The sequence below is a fragment of the Cuculus canorus genome, chromosome 26, assembly GCF_017976375.1.
Source record: "Cuculus canorus isolate bCucCan1 chromosome 26, bCucCan1.pri, whole genome shotgun sequence".
Lineage (NCBI taxonomy): Eukaryota > Metazoa > Chordata > Aves > Cuculiformes > Cuculidae > Cuculus > Cuculus canorus.
In genome coordinates this window covers 5357391-5372822 of record NC_071426.1, presented here as the reverse complement: position 1 = coordinate 5372822, position 15432 = coordinate 5357391, and the positions used below count along the sequence as shown (strand labels likewise).

The window sequence follows — 15432 nt, the reverse complement described above, 5'->3', positions numbered from 1 at the left end:
GCGTCTGTCCTTTTCCACCACAAACAGCTTTTTCTATCGGATTTGCCAGTGAATGCACTTCTCTGTTATCTTGTGTTGCATCATACTTCTTTGGAAGCAGAAGTATTTTAAGGCACTGAACTTAGTAATTACAGAATCACAGAATCACCAGGTTGGAAAGGACCCATTGGATCATCGAGTCCAACCATTCCTAACACTCCCTAAACCATGTCCCGCAGCACTTCATCCACCCGTTCCTTAAACACCTCCAGGGAAGGCGACTCAACCCCCTCCCTGGGCAGCCTCTGCCAGTGCCCAATGACTCTTTCTGTGAAGAATTTTTTTCTGATATCCAACCTGACCCTCCCCTGGCGCAGCTTGAGGCCATTCCCTCTTGTCCTGTCCCTTGTCACTTGGGAGAAGAGCCCAGCTCCCTCCTCTCCACAACCTCCTTTCAGGTAGTTGTAGAGAGTAATAAGGTCTCCCCTCAGCCTCCTCTTCTCCAGGCTAAACAACCCCAGCTCTCTCAGCCGCTCCTCGTCAGACTTGTTCTCCAGCCCCTCACCAGCTTCGTTGCTCTTCTCTGGACACGCTCCAGAGCCTCAACATCCTTCTCGTGGTGAGGGGCCGAGAACTGAACACAGTATTCGAGGTGCGGTCTCACCAGTGCCGAGTACAGAGGGAGAATCCCCTCCCTGGACCTGCTGGTGACCCCATTTCTGATCCAAGCCAAGATGCCGTTGGCCTTCTTGGCCCCCTGGGCACACTGCTGGCTCATGGTCAGTCGCTGTCAACCATCACCCCCAGGTCCTTCTCCTCCGTGCAGCTCTCCAGCCACTCTTCCCCCAGTCTGTAGCTGCACAGGGTTGTTGTGCCCCAAGTGCAGGACCCGGCATTTGGCCTTGTTGAACCTCATGCCATTGGCCTCGGCCCAGCGGTCCAGCCTGTTCAGATCCCTTTGCAGAGCCTCCCTACCCTCCAGCAGATCCACACTTCCTCCCAGCTTAGTGTCATCTGCAAACACCCGGTTCTCTTGCATGTGCTTCATGATAGCACTCAACATTACCTGTTCCATGACTTTCCCTGGCACTGAGGTGAGACTGACAGGCCTGTAGTTCCCCGGATCCTCTCTGCAACCCTTCTTGTAAATGGGCACAGCATCAGCCGCCTCCAGTCCAGTGGAACTTCCCCAGTCAGCCAGGACCTCTGGAAGATGATGGATAGGGGTTTGGAAAGGACATCCGCCAGCTCCTTCAATACTCTTGGGTGGATCCCATCCGGCCCCATAGACGTGTGGGTGTCTAGCTGGGCAAGCAAGTCTCTAACCGCCTCTTCTTGGATCACGGGAGCCTCAATCTGCCCCTCTCACTCTTGGATTTGTAAACAGAAGGAACAACTTTCTTTGCTATTAAAGACTGAGGCGAAGAAGGCATTAAGTACCTCAGCCTTGTCCTTATCCCCTGTCACTGTTATTCCTTCTGCATCCAATAGAGACTGGATATTCTCCCTCGTCCTCCTTTTCCTGTTAATGTACTTAGATACTTAAGAAGCAGTTTTACTTCTTGTTAACTGAAATACCAAAGAGGTACAGTAAAATACCTGGGTTTTATGTAAGGTTAGAGTTGAAATCTGAGCTTTGGTGGTGGGTTGAGCTGTCCCAAGGCTCCTGCTTTGTGCCAGAGGCTTAGCATCTCCTTCTGAGGTCCAGATCCTGCTCTGCCCTGGCACCCTGCTGGCTCCCAGCCCTCCCACTGCCCTCACGTGCTGTGTGCAAACGCAGCCCCGCGCCCATCTGTCCTCGCTGCTGGGGAGCTGCCACCCTCAGTGCAACGAGGACGGGGGATGTGGAGTGAGAGCTGGCTTGAAACTCATCTTGGTGGTTTTTTCCAGACATTAATGACCCCTCCCCATGGTGTCCGGGTTTTCCCGGTCCCCGCTGTGCCCTCCCAGCTATGAAGGGGCTCTTGGTGCCAAGAAACAAATCCCTTTCCAGCTTTGGTCCTGCTTCCCAGTGGCCGCGTTCAGGTGCGTGAGATGGGGCAGCGGGGCGGGTGCTCTTCCTAAGGGATTGCTAAGGAGAGAAGCACAGAAACCCAAACACATCACAACTAACCCCAGAAAATGGGGAGCTGGGGTTTTTTCTTCATCTCTTTTATTTGTCATTGACTCGGAGCAGCAATTGTGGCGAAGGGAGGTGAGAGGTACACCACCACACTGAGGAAACCAGGAGGAGAAGTACAAAAATAAGGAAGCCTCTCTATAATATAATAGCAGTCAGTTACTAAAAATAAATATTGTAAACACGAAATAACAACATCAGGTGAATCTACAGTCTCTTGTTCCTGTTAGCAGCCCCACAGTCTTTGGCTTTATTGATGTCCCCCTGTCCCACACAGAGCCATCGCCTGCACTGAGATGCGTTTTCTTTGCTTCGAGTCAGAAAGACGTCAGACTGGTTAGAGATGTCAACAAGATCCATAACTGGACTCTCATCCTCCACATCGCGTTGTGACCAGGAATTTTCACCCTCTCTCCTCCGACAGAGAGCCTGGACACGGCTGGATCGCCTGCGGAGAGGCCGTGCAGCAGAGGCACTGAGCTGCCTCGGAGCTGCTTCCAGCCCAGAGATCTGTGCGTCGCGGACCCTCCTCACACGTCTTGGGTGGTGGAATGTGATGCTTCTCCCTACATGTCCCTCAACCCCAGGAAGGGAAGAGGCAAATTCCTTTTGCAAGGCTCAATAATTTGCTACTTGTGTGTGTGCAGTAACAATAAAATCCTGTCGCGAGTGCCACGAAGGAGAGAATCACCAGGGAGATGTCAGAGCCTCTGGCACAGCAGCCGACCCCATGGAAGACCCTGTTCTCCTGCTGCCCATGTGGCCGGAGAATGTGCCAGCACACCACCAGGAGTGCAAAGAAAATGCATCCTCATGGGAAAAACCAAGTGAGACAAAAGCCATCCTGAATGCACAAAGCAGTGCTTCTGACTGGAGGAGAGACAGATCGAGCAAGTCAAGCTGATCGGTCTTGTCCATCCCTCCCTACGTAGAACAGATCTGATCTTCCCTTCATATTAATTGTTACGATTTCACCTTCCCTTCTCATTTTAAACACGTTCACAGACTGTCCCAGGGCACTGTGCTCATGTAGGTTACAGTCCCACCAGAGTGACAATCGGACTGTGCAGCAAATGCTACTCATCCTCTTTGAAGAGGAGCACAAATGTCTCTTCATCTTTAATAAAACCCTTTCTCACAGCCAGGGCCAAGGGCATCCCTGCAGCCACGCCATAATGATGGGGTCTTGAAACGCTCCGAGTGTTGCTGTTTACCTGGAAACACTTCAGCCCCTGCTTGATTCTGAGACAAAGTGAGGGGGAAGCAAAGGTTCTCAAGCATTATGAGAGCCTGGGTGGTATCCAGGTGGGATTCCATCGGACCAAGCCCAGCCCAAAACCCTCCCTGACCTCACAGAATGCTTCAGTCTGTATCCTTGAGCTCCAGCACGTCTCCCTCGCCTCGCTAGCCCCACAGAGCCGATACTGGCCCAGCTCAGGCACTGTGGGGCAGACCAAGAAGCTCTAGCTCCAGGGGAGGAGCTGCACGGTCTTCCCTTTCTCTGTTCCAGGAGAGGAGACAGCGCTCGGCTGTTCCCCACCACCCTCTGAGGGTAGAGTCAATCCTTCCCACCGCTGCGAGGCTACAGCCCCAGTCTGTGCTGCGGAGAGGCACGGGCAGCGAGGTTACCCCGCTCCACTCGTCCCCGCTAACCGGGTACTGAACCACCCGCATCTTCTCACCCTTTCAGTCACCCACTCCAACAATTTGCTGCACGGGAGCCGGAATCAGCTGCCCACAGTCTCACTCTTTTCCACTCTCCTCCCAAACTAAAGCTGTATAAAATTTACCTCACTAACCGATGAAAACACTACGTGTTCCAGGAGGCGCCCAACTGGATAAGAGTTTAAAAATACAGCCGCTAATCACAGATTCATGGGATGATTTGGGTTGGAAGGGATCTCAAAGCCCATCCAGTCCCACCCACTGCCATGGGCAGGGACACCTCCCACTGGATCAGGGGCTCCAAGCCCCATCCAACCTGGCCTGGAACCCCTCCAGGGATGGAGCAGCCACCACTGCTCTGGGCAACCTGGGCCAGGGCCTCCCCACCCTCACAGGGAAACATTCCTTCCTCAGATGTCATCTCAATCGCCCCTCTTGCAGCTGAAAACCACTCCCCTCATCCTATCACTAATGCAACTTTCTGCACGGTGCGGCAGCTAAAAACATTTCTGGTTCAGTTTGTCAGCAGGCAAAAGGCTGCTCTCAGGAATAAACACACGACTGCTTGGGACCGTGGCAGAGGAGTTTGGGACCATCTTTCCAAAATTTATTTAACATCTTCTAAAACTTTTCACTGAACTTGGTTTCTTACATTGTTTCTATACACAGTCAGATTTGCTTTGTTATAATTGTCTTGAGGCTTATATAAAAATAAGCATTTAAAATGCCCGAAGAGTGATTTTTGCTTTAAAATTGTGCTACTGCACGTGACCCCCAAGACAGCAGAGAGACTCCTGGGAATGAGGGTACCCCAAGCAGTGTAAAAATATACATCAAAATAGACAAAAACTCTGTCCTCCAAAGTGAAGGTCTGCTCCTGGGAATTATTAATTATTATAGTTGTACAGAATCGGAACTTCATTCTCTTCTGCTAAATATTTACAGCCCCTCCCATGTGCCTCTCCCCGCTCCAGCATTGCTGCAGCTTTGTCCTAAGGCGTCTTAATTCTAAGGCAAGAATTAATCACTGCTTTTCCCTGGGACACACAAAATGATGCTATGGGCACCCACGGCCCCAGGAGCGCTTGCCGACAGCCCTGAGGATGCCAAAGGGCCATGGAGTGACATCAGCTATTGCTGCTTAATTGATGGAAGGAGTTGGGATTGGTTTTGCCAGCGTCTCGCTGCGAAACACGCACCCCAGCGGTGCTCGAGCCGCGGTTTGCTGTCCCGGGACAATGCGAGGGGGCCCGACGTTATTTTACCCCGTGCTGCCACAGGGAACAGCGGCGCCTTCCAGAGCGATGAGGGCAGCGGGACAAAAGAAAAACCTCTCCTCAGGTCCTCCCAGCCTAATCCTGAAAGCTTCGCTGCTGCAGGGCCCGACTGCTCCCCGCGCTGCGCATCCCTGCCTTCTTAGTTTCCCTTTTGTCCTGGTGATGAATTCAGAATGCCCATCCTCAGGAATATGGGTGTCTCTCTCTCCAATCTACCCTAAAAAGAATTTAAATTAAAAAAATACCACGAGAGAAAAAGAAAATAAGTTCTCTATACCATTCTTCAGGGACATCGAAAGGTGAAGCCAAAACTAAGCAATATAACCCCCAGACTATGTACATACAAAGACATCAGATCTCTTGAAACATAAATATACAGTGTGTAAATCCAGGTGTCGCCTAAAAGGTTGAAGACGCAGAACTATTTCACAGACAAAAAGCAAACCAAACTCACCGCGCCAAGCACAGACACACGGCCACGATGTGCGGATCTGCAGGGAAGAGAGCGACCCGGCCGGGTGGTGGTTCCTGTATCCGCACATGCACCTGGGAAGGGTGCCAGTGGTTTTCAGAGGTGCAACACAACCATACGGACATGCCACGTGACTACACTCTAGGGTGCAGGTGAGGTGAGAGGTCGGGAAATGGGATTAGACCCTGAGTCCCCAATTATTTCCAGGCACGTGCTCTGCTGGCGCCGTTAAAGGGGCGCCTCTAACTCGGAGCCAGCAGGTTCTTTAATATTGCTCACCAACAGAGATACCTGGTATCTCCCAGTGCAGACCCGGAACACGCCGGTTGGAATTCTGCACCCTGTGCTTGAAAAGTTACCATGACTTTCATGGAAATAATACAGCCTTGATCAGGGTAAAAGACTAACGGAGGTCTTTAGCCCAATCTTGGAGAGGTTTGCTTTCTACAGCATGGACACGCTACGACAGACATAAATAGGTACCGGTTACTGTAAAGTGACAATGCAGTGTCTTAATTATTCCAGCATTACCCTTTCTGCTGTTTGGGAAGGTGGGAGAGTGGTTAGGAGATGTGGGGAGGAGAGCTGGTGTTTGATGGAGGCTGCAAGTGGAACAGGTCCAGCTCTAACTGGGAATGTAGGCAGACAGCCAAAAGACGCTTTGAGCTTTACTCGACACGCGGTTTTATGGCATGCAATGAAACTCCTACGACAGCTCTTTCTATAAAGTACACAGCATCTCCAGTCCCACTGGTGGTATCTCACGGGAACAAGTAAAGCCTAGAGTCTGCTTGCAAGGGGAGGCCTCGTATGTGTGTGTGTACGGAGGGAGGGACCGGGGGTGGGGGGGAAACGTCCTGTTCTGCTGAAACCAAGCTCTTCGGCAAACCTCCTTCCTCCTATCGCTGGCCAGCCTCCCGGATCTGGCAGGCCACCGCCGTGATGAGCGCTGCGCCCTTGCCGCTGCCATCTTCCGACTGGAGGAAGGTCACCTCGCACTTTGGAGACAACTGCTTCACTGTTTTGTGCATGACGGCGGAGAAGCTGCAGGGCACAGTGTGGGAAAGAAGAGCTGCTGGTGTAACTTGCCCTGGGCTGCAGGTGCCAACAGGGAACAACCCCCTGCACACACACCTGCAGAGCTGCCCCCAACAGCAGCTCCAGCAGGACTACAGACAATGGAGAAAGGTGGATGGATGGAGAGAGAGCTGCCAGGCTGGAGGCATCGGCAAGCACAGGCCTGCACGCTCCAGCTTCATGCTTAGGAATATGATTTAGCACTCGACAGGTACAACTGGGTTGATGATCTCAAAGTTTTTTTCCAACCAAACAATTCTATGATTTCCTGATGCTCTCAGACCACAACCTCCTCTGCAAGGCCCAGGGGCTGCCTGTAAGGTGTCCTGTCCAGGTCCTGGAGGAGGAACCATGGACTCTCAGGGCACGGTGTCTGCATGTGGCTGCTCGGCCAGGACAAGGACGTGCTCTCTGGGCTGGAAGGGCAAAGCAAGACTGCATGGTCCTCCTTCGCCTTTGCGGAGGTGCTTGATGTTGTCTCCAGCCTTACCAGGACCTCTCTGACTTAGGGTGATGAGGTGCTACCATGGCAGGGACAAATCTCCTCTTGCCTTGGCCAAGAGGCAGCCCCTGCCCTGCCCCAGAGCCAGGAGCTCCCTCACAGCCCGGGTCCCTTGGGCACAGCCAAAGCCAACAGGACTGGGCTCTTCACAGGGCAGGAACAGAGAGGGTGAAGCAGAGGTGTCCACACCAGCAATGCCACCTGTGGAAGAATGGCTCATGATTTAATAGCAGTGAACAATCCAGGGTTTGCTGTCTGTAGCTAGGCCTGACCTTGAGATAAGATAAAAGGGAGTAGAATACAAGAATGTGGAATCCAGCACGGGAAAGTCCCGAAGAGTTGTGATGAGAACTTTGTATCTGCCCCTTTTGCGTGCTCAAGAGCGTCTGGCTAGTTGCGTGACAGCATAAGGCGCGTGAACAGCGGGACATAACCAATTAGGATTTGTTTTGTTAGCACGTGCACTATTGGGATAAGTCTATAAGAAGTGTAAGGTGCATGAATAAAGGAGAACGATCATACTCATATTGAGACTCCATCGCTACTCCGGGTCCGCCTCCCACTCTGACATCTGGTAGCAGAGGATGGTTACAGGACACCTTTGACTCCTCCGAGACTGCGGTAAGCAGCTAGAGGAGGGGAGTGGGAAACTGCGGCTAAGGGAAGCGCTGCCTGTGCATAGTCAAGGCAGACGCTGGTGTGAGGTCGCTCCTCGCCCCTTAGGGATAATTATGGAAACAGAAGCTGCGGCAACGCTACTTGTGGCAATCCTCTCTAAGAGAGGGCATGAACTGCCCGCAAAACTGCTGATAAAACTTCTACATTTAGGTAGAAAATGGGGACACTTTACCGATCCACACACGATGTTTTTTGTTACGGAGTGGCGAGATTATGGAGAAACGTTGTGGCAAAAGACTATATCAAGAACAGACAACGATGAAAAGGAAGTTAAAGCTGTTCGAGGGGACTGCACGATCACGAAAAGGGGCAAAGAGCCTTTTGGGGGCTGTGGGGAAACTTGGCGAACTGTCCTTAATACTTTACAAGCGCTGAAGGCGGAGTCAAAAGTCGCCGCTGCCGCTGTGCGCGCCACAGCCCCCCCCAATCCCCCGGCTGAACCTCATCGCACCACGAGTCGTACGAGTGCTTTCTTTGGGGTGAGCCAGAATTACCCAATGAAAGGAATGACTGGGAAAGTTTGTACCGGCGTCTGCGAGCTCTTAAATCCGACTGTAAAAAGGGGGAATGCGTCTGAGGACATAAACGGCCCCGTTGCGCCGCAGGCACCCGATGTTCACCCATCAGAGGGCGGAAGTGCAATGACACAGGAACCGGAAGTGCCCACAGTAGCGGCTGCGCTGATCAAGTGCGGGGCGGCCCGAGCTGTCGGACTGGCGAGGAATCAGAGGAGGAAGAAGGTGCCACGAAAATGCTGTAACAACCAAGGACTGCTACCTGTTAAACAATTGCAGATGACACTAAGCTGGGAGGAAGTGTGGATCTGCTGGAGGGTAGGGAGGCTCTGCAAAGGGATCTGAACAGGCTGGACCGCTGGGCCGAGGCCAATGGCATGAGGTTCAACAAGGCCAAATGCCGGGTCCTGCACTTGGGGCACAACAACCCTGTGCAGCTACAGACTGGGGGAAGAGTGGCTGGAGAGCTGCACGGAGGAGAAGGACCTGGGGGTGATGGTTGACAGCGACTGACCATGAGCCAGCAGTGTGCCCAGGGGGCCAAGAAGGCCAACGGCATCTTGGCTTGGATCAGAAATGGGGTCACCAGCAGGTCCAGGGGGGTTATTCTCCCTCTGTACTCGGCACTGGTGAGACCGCACCTCGAATACTGTGTTCAGTTCTGGGCCCCTCACCACGAGAATGATGTTGAGGCTCTGGAGCGTGTCCAGAGAAGAGCAACGAAGCTGGTGAGGGGCTGGAGAACAAGTCTTATGAGGAGCGGCTGAGAGAGCTGGGGTTGTTTAGCCTGGAGAAGAGGAGGCTGAGGGGAGACCTTATTACTCTCTACAACTACCTGAAAGGAGGTTGTGGAGAGGAGGGAGCTGGGCTCTTCTCCCAAGTGACAAGGGACAGGACAAGAGGGAATGGCCTGAAGCTCCACCAGGGGAGGTTCAGGTTGGATATCAGAAAAAAAATACTTCACAGAAAGAGTCATTGGGCACTGGCAGAGGCTGCCCAGGGAGGGGGTTGAGTCGCCTTCCCTGGAGGTGTTTAAGGAACGGGTGGATGAAGTGCTGAGGGACATGGTTTAGGGAGTGTTAGGAATGGTTGGACTCCATGATCCAGTGGGTCCTTTCCAACCTGGTGATTCTGTGAATTGATACAAACATTATCTTATATGTGCATATTGTAAGTGTTGTATGTGTTCGGTACCGTGTAGAGTTTAAATATTCATACCATCGTGCTATTCTTATTGACTGGTCGTAAACAATATTGTATGGGTATATTAAGCCAGCTCTCAAAAGAGTGGTTCTGTGTGTGTATGCGTGTGTGTGTTTAAAGCGCTTTAAACGTTTGTAAGATTTGCAAATTGGGTTTTGGTTATAGGAGCTTGAGCCTCTGTTTGTTTCGATTAATCTTAAAAATGCAACTCTGAGACCTTTCAATCTCAAACGTCCACTAAGCCAGCAAACAGGTAGATTTACCTGGGACCTTTGAAGTGAAAGGCTGCAGAGGACACAATTTCAAATTGAAAAAAAAAATACAAAAAGAACGTAGACAATAGAAAAAGAAAATGGAAAAAAACCCAGCCCTATAGCTGTGTGTGTTTCCCCCCCCCCTATTCCCCTCACAGCCCTGTGGCTGTGTGTGAGGTTCCCCCCCCCCCCATTCCTCCCCGCCCTTATTCCTGATATGTGAAGGTTTTTTGTTTTGTTTCAGCTTGGCAGTCCTTATCTTTCTCTAGGGGAGTAACAATTTATGAAGAACACTCTGCATTCCAGTGTCCGTTATAAGAACCGTTTGATGAACTGGCACTGCAGACACTGAGGGATATGCTGAGAGATAAAGGACTTGTTGTTGCACCTGAAAAAGTACAAAGGTTGGCTCTGTGGAAGTATTTGGGCTGGCGCATTTCTGATGCCCAAATCCCACCACAGAAAATCGAACTGACGACCAGTTTACGTGCTGTTAAAGATGTTCAAACGTTGTTAGGGAATATTCAATGGGTCCACCGTTGTGTGGACATTTCCAACTCTGATATTGCTCCCTTGACTGTGTTGTTGCACAATGCTGACACAGCCTCCAAAACTGAGCTTACCACAGATCAAAGGACTCTTTTACAAAAAATCAGTTGTCGCTTACAAAATATCTTGGTCATCTTGGAAGATCCTGAATTTACCGATATCGCTTTTGGTTTGTAACAATAGTGAATCCCCGTATGCAGTCATCTGTCAATGGCAAAACAAAAGAGGGGAATCTGGGAAGGACAGAGACCTGAATGACCCTGCCATTGCCAGTAGTAAGAGAACTGATAAAGCTGAATCATTCTGGGTATTGGAATGGGTGTCTCTGGGTGTGCAGCCAAAAATGAGCATTCAAACCAGACCCGAAGCTGTGGCAGAGTTAGTACGAAAAGGCAGATCTCGAATTATTGAGATCAGTGGTCAAGAACCTGCAGACACTAGCATTCCAGTTAATGCTGTAGACCTAGAGTGGTGGTTACGAAATGTAATACCACTATTCAGGAAGCCCTATTAGGATTTGAAGGACAAATACATTTGCAGCAGCCGCAAGGGAAAAAAGTGGCAGATATTGTCACGAAATCAGTGGCTGGAGAGAACGAAAGTCAGTATGCAACCACTGGTGGATGGCCTTACTGTATATACTGAGGCCGGAAAACGACTGCATGGTGCTGTTTGTGTATGGCACGAACGTGCTGAATGGCACAAGCATATTTTGGAGGGACAGCCCCAAGATTCTTTACAGACCTTAGAATTAACTGCTGTTGGTTGGGCCCTGTTGAATTGGCTAACCACCCCTCTTAATGTTGTAACGCACTCGTATGTAGCAGGAGTAGTCCCAAGATTAGAGGATGCTCTTCTAAGACAACTAACCCAAGATTAGGAGCATTGTTTGTGCAATTACGCTCCACGCTTCAACCACGCACAGAGCCTTGTTGTGTTATTCATGTGCGAAGTCATCAACTTGACGTAGGACTAGGAAGGGGTAATCAGGTAGCAGATAGCTTCGTTAGTCCAGCTCAGCATATGCCCCCTATGGATAAATTTTGTCTAGCAAGACAGAGTCACGACCAATTTCACCAGAATGCCAAAGGATTAAAACGACAGTATGGCTTAACAGAGAATGAAGCCCGTAGTATTGTACAAGCCTGTCCAAGATGTGGAAATCACGGTCCAGGAATAGGGATCGGAGTTAACCCTAAAGGACTAAAGTCCTCAGAGCTTTGGCAAAGGGATGTCACTCACATTGGGGAATTTGGAAGACTAAAATATGTTCACGTGACAATCGATACCTTTTCAAAATTTGTATGGGCAACCGCATTACCTGGTGAGAAAGCACAACATGTGTGTAAACACCTGTGTGTAAAAACATGTGTGTTGTCCTGCTTTGCTGTAATGGGGGTGCCTGAGACCATAAAAACAGATAATGGGCCTGCCTATACTAGTCAAAAGACGAGGGTCTTTTTGTCCAAGTGGGGAGTACAACATATCACAGGAATCCCGCACTCTCCCACTGGGCAGGCTTTAGTGGAGCGAACTCATCAAGTGTTGAAAGATTATTTACAAAGACAAAAAGACACTGAAATGGACGTGCAAATGAGATTGAATAAGGTTTTGTTCACATTAAACTATTTGTGTTTAATGAGTGATAGAGAAGAGCCACCGGTGATAATACATCATCAAAGTATAAGGTTGAATGAAAAGACAATTATCGCCAGCTTTCGAGTATTATATAGAGATCCAGTAACAGGAATATGGAAAGGACCTGTTGCTGTAATATTTAATGGTCGAGGATATATGTGTGTTTCCACAGAAGGTGGTCCTAGGTGGATACCAGCAAAAAGCATTCGACCCTATCTACAGACATCATCAGAATGTGATCAACGGCCTACACAAGAAGATCCTGCACAGGAATGAATGAAGAAAGCTGTAATTGTGGGAATTGTGATCCCTGGGTGTTGCATAATTGCGGTGACCGTGATAATAATCAGTGGCCCTGTAATACGGACTATTAAGGATCAAAATTGGAAGAAAGTAAAAGAAAACTGTAGGCATTCTTGTAAATGGAAACGGTATCAAAAATGAGGCAGTTTGGCTGTGTTTAGTATGTTTAAAACTAGTCATTGCAGTCAACCACCTAGCATTGTTTGATCTGCGACAAAATGTATGGGTTACTCTTGTACAAGTCTTGAACATTACTAGTTTTGTGCCAGTTTGGCGACCCCAAGCTTACCATTTGTGACTTGTCTTATAGGAGTTCCCATAAAAAAAAAATAAAAAAATTATTATTTTTTTTTAACTTTAATCAAACAATGCAAGAGTTGAAGTCACAGTTTAACATCACTAGTAACCTCCCCTTTCGATGGGAAAACAAGAGCGAAGCATTCGATAAATATGATAATTGGGATAACAAACTTCCAATTGGATCCGAACCACAAGAACTTCAACTTGTGGATTCATTGAATGCTACGTATTGTTTTTTGGTTTTTTTTTTTTTTGTTTTTATAGGTTTAGCATCGTGGTCTGAGGTATAGAAGGAAACAAGACTAGCGGACCAAGCAGCACCAACAATAATTAATCCCATGGGGAACAGCAGTGATTGGGAGCGGAAACGGTGCAACATTACAATACGAAATAAAACTCACTCCGCTCCTGGCACTGCATTACCAAGACGATTACCACCAGGATACCTTTCGATCTGTGGTAATCGAGCGTGGGCAGGCATGCCCTCTAACCCGAAGGGTGGACCACGTACCCTTGGTCAGCCCAGTTTGGGCGTTCCATATCATCCTCCAAATCAAACTCATCCCACAAGGTGGAAAAGAGACCTGAATTATGGAATTCTTGGGAAAGATTTTTGCATTTCTTTTGCTATCAAGAGTCGCAGCCATAAAAGCGCATAAAAACTTAGAAGAATTATTTTGTTGGGTAGTGAAGCAAGCCAACATGACAAGTCGAATTTTGTCTGAACTGGCTGCAGCAATAAATTTTTCTTCTTTTTTTTTGTTATTGGCGCATGGTCATGGCTGTGATGATTTTGACCTAGGTCTCTTCTTTTTTTGGGACAGCCACCAAAGAGCCCAGGAGCCCTCTAGTGATGGCACAGCCACTGTCACAGCAGTCAAGAGAATTATAGAACCATTTCAGTTTGAAGGGACCTCAAAGCCCATCCAGTTCCACCCACTGGATGATGCAGACACTGGATCCGGGGCTCCAAGGCCCATCCAACCTGGCCTTGAACACCTCCAGGGACAGGGCAGCCACGACTTCTCTGGCCAACCAGAAATGCACCAACGTGCATTTCCAGTGGTCTTGCTGGAACAGGTTGCCTGGAGAGATTGTGGAGTCTCTATCCTTGGAGGTCTTCAAAATTATTGGGCAACTGGCTCTAGGTGGCCCTGCTTGAGCAGGGGTATCGGACCCAATGAACTCCAGAGGTCCATTCCAACCTCAACTAGTCCATGCCTCTGTAATTCCATATGCAACTGGACAGGAAGAAGGTGGGCGATTTATGCAGGTGTAGTGACACTGGCTGGAAGACCACTCTGGATTTCTTTATTGTATTTCCCCTCTCTCTGGTCTTGCAGCTGCCCCGGGGAGAAGGAGGCCCTGCAGACACAGATGTTTGGGCTGCCAGCTACCAAGGACAAGAGGTGGGCACGTAGAGTCCAGCACCTGGGGAGGAACAGCCCCTGCACCAGGACAGGTTGGGGATGACCTGGAAAGCAGCTATCAGTACTGCCCATTCCAAGGCAGAGTCGCCCGTCCCGGCTGTTCCGAGGCCGGTGTTATCGGTGCCGGCTGTTCCAAGGTGGGGGTCACCAATACTAGCAGTCCCCAAGCTGTGATTAACAGTAACAGCCTCTCCAAGGTGCCATTAGCAGTACCGGCCGTTTCGAGGCGGCGATTACCGTCACGCGTCATTCCGAGGCGGCAGTTACCTGTCCCGGCCGTTCCGAAGCAGACGCTGCCGGTGCCGGTGCAAGTAGCGGGCGCTGCCGAGGCACAGCCGCCGGTTCCGGCCGGAGCTCCCGGTCCCCGGGCCCGTTCCGGGGCGATGGGGGGGCTGATCAGCCGTGTGCTGTGGGGCACAAGGCGAGGGAGGAAGCGGGAGCGCAGCGAGAGAGACGACAGCGACGACGGCAGAGGGCAGCACAGCCGGTGCGGGCAGGGAAGGGGCGGTGTGGGGAGCGGCGCCGGGGCAGAAGGGGCGCTGCAGGGTCGGGTGGGCGCAGGGGAGCGGAGAGAAGGGGCGAGGGGGCGCTGCGGGGCCGGGGAAGCGGTGCGGTGGGAGGAGGGGCGTGCGGGGCCGGCAGCGGAGGAGCGGTGGAGGGTCGCTGGGTGTGGGGAGAAGGGGAGTGCGGGGCCGGGGGACGATGCGGGGAGAAGGGGCGAGAAGCGGGGGGGGAAGGGGCGAGAAGCGGGGGGGAAGGGGCGGAGCGGTTTGCGGCAACGACCGCGCCGTGCGGGGCGAGGAGAGGGAGACGCGGGGGAGCGGGGTCGGACCGCGCGGGGAGAAGAGGCGAGGAGCGAGGAAGGAGTGAGGAAGTGCAGAGAAGGCTGGGAAAGGGGCGGTGCGGGCAGCGGGAGGCGGGGAGAAGAGGCGGGGAGCGGAGAAGGGGCGGGGAGCGGGAAAGGGGCGAGGAGAGGGGAGAAGAGGCGAGAAGAGGGGAGAAGAGGCGAGAAGAGGGGAGAAGGGGCGAGGAGGGGAGAAGGGGCGAGGAGAGGGGAGAAGGGGCGAGGAGAGGGGAGAAGGGGCGAGGAGGGGAGAAGAGGCGAGGAGAGGGGAGAAGGGGCGAGGAGGGGAGAAGGGGCGAGGAGAGGGGAGAAGGGGCGAGGAGGGGAGAAGAGGCGAGGAGAGGGGAGAAGGGGCGAGGAGGGGAGAAGGGGCGAGGAGGGGAGAAGGGGCGAGGAGAGGGGAGAAGAGGCGAGGAGGGGAGAAGGGGCGAGGAGAGGGGAGAAGGGGCGAGGAGGGGAGAAGGGGCGAGGAGAGGGGAGAAGGGGCGAGGAGGGGAGAAGGGGCGAGGAGGGGAGAAGGGGCGAGGAGAGGGGAGAAGGGGCGAGGAGAGGGAGAAGGGGCGAGGAGGGGAGAAGGGGCGAGGAGAGGGGAGAAGGGGCGAGGAGGGGAGAAGGGGCGAGGAGAGG

At 51.6% G+C, this 15432-nt stretch overlaps 2 protein-coding genes and 1 long non-coding RNA gene across 3 annotated transcripts in view; 2 read left to right on the top strand and 1 right to left on the bottom strand.

Annotated features, from left to right (window-relative positions):
• Positions 1–2212: 2212 nt before the first annotated feature.
• LOC128849206 (uncharacterized) lies at positions 2213–7887 on the bottom strand. Its single transcript, XR_008447195.1, has 3 exons — positions 6647–7887; positions 5495–6556; positions 2213–5257 (listed from the first exon to the last, which is right to left on the bottom strand). It is a non-coding gene; the product is annotated as an uncharacterized LOC128849206 (long non-coding RNA).
• LOC128849202 (uncharacterized) lies at positions 7823–14658 on the top strand. The gene is made up of 2 exons (XM_054049641.1): positions 7823–8602; positions 13875–14658. The coding sequence occupies exons 1-2, from the start codon at positions 7823–7825 to the stop codon at positions 13950–13952; spliced, it is 858 nt and encodes a 285-aa protein (XP_053905616.1). The 3' UTR covers positions 13953–14658.
• The window catches only part of LOC128854650 (germ cell-less protein-like 1), a 24694-nt gene continuing 23606 nt past the window's right edge, over positions 14345–15432 (top strand). The window contains exons 1-2 of the mRNA XM_054088783.1: positions 14345–14628; positions 14720–14827. Coding sequence (XP_053944758.1) covers positions 14345–14628; positions 14720–14827 — 392 coding nt within the window. The remainder of the gene's footprint in view (positions 14629–14719; positions 14828–15432) is intronic.

Coding starts and splice junctions, on each gene's coding strand:
- LOC128849202 (XM_054049641.1), top strand. CDS start 7,823: ATGGAAACAGAAGCTGCGGCAACGCTACTTGTGGCAATCCTCTCTAAG. Junction 8,603..13,874: donor AAGTGTGGATCTGCTGGAGG/GTAGGGAGGCTC, acceptor CTGGTCTTGCAG/CTGCCCCGGGGAGAAGGAGG.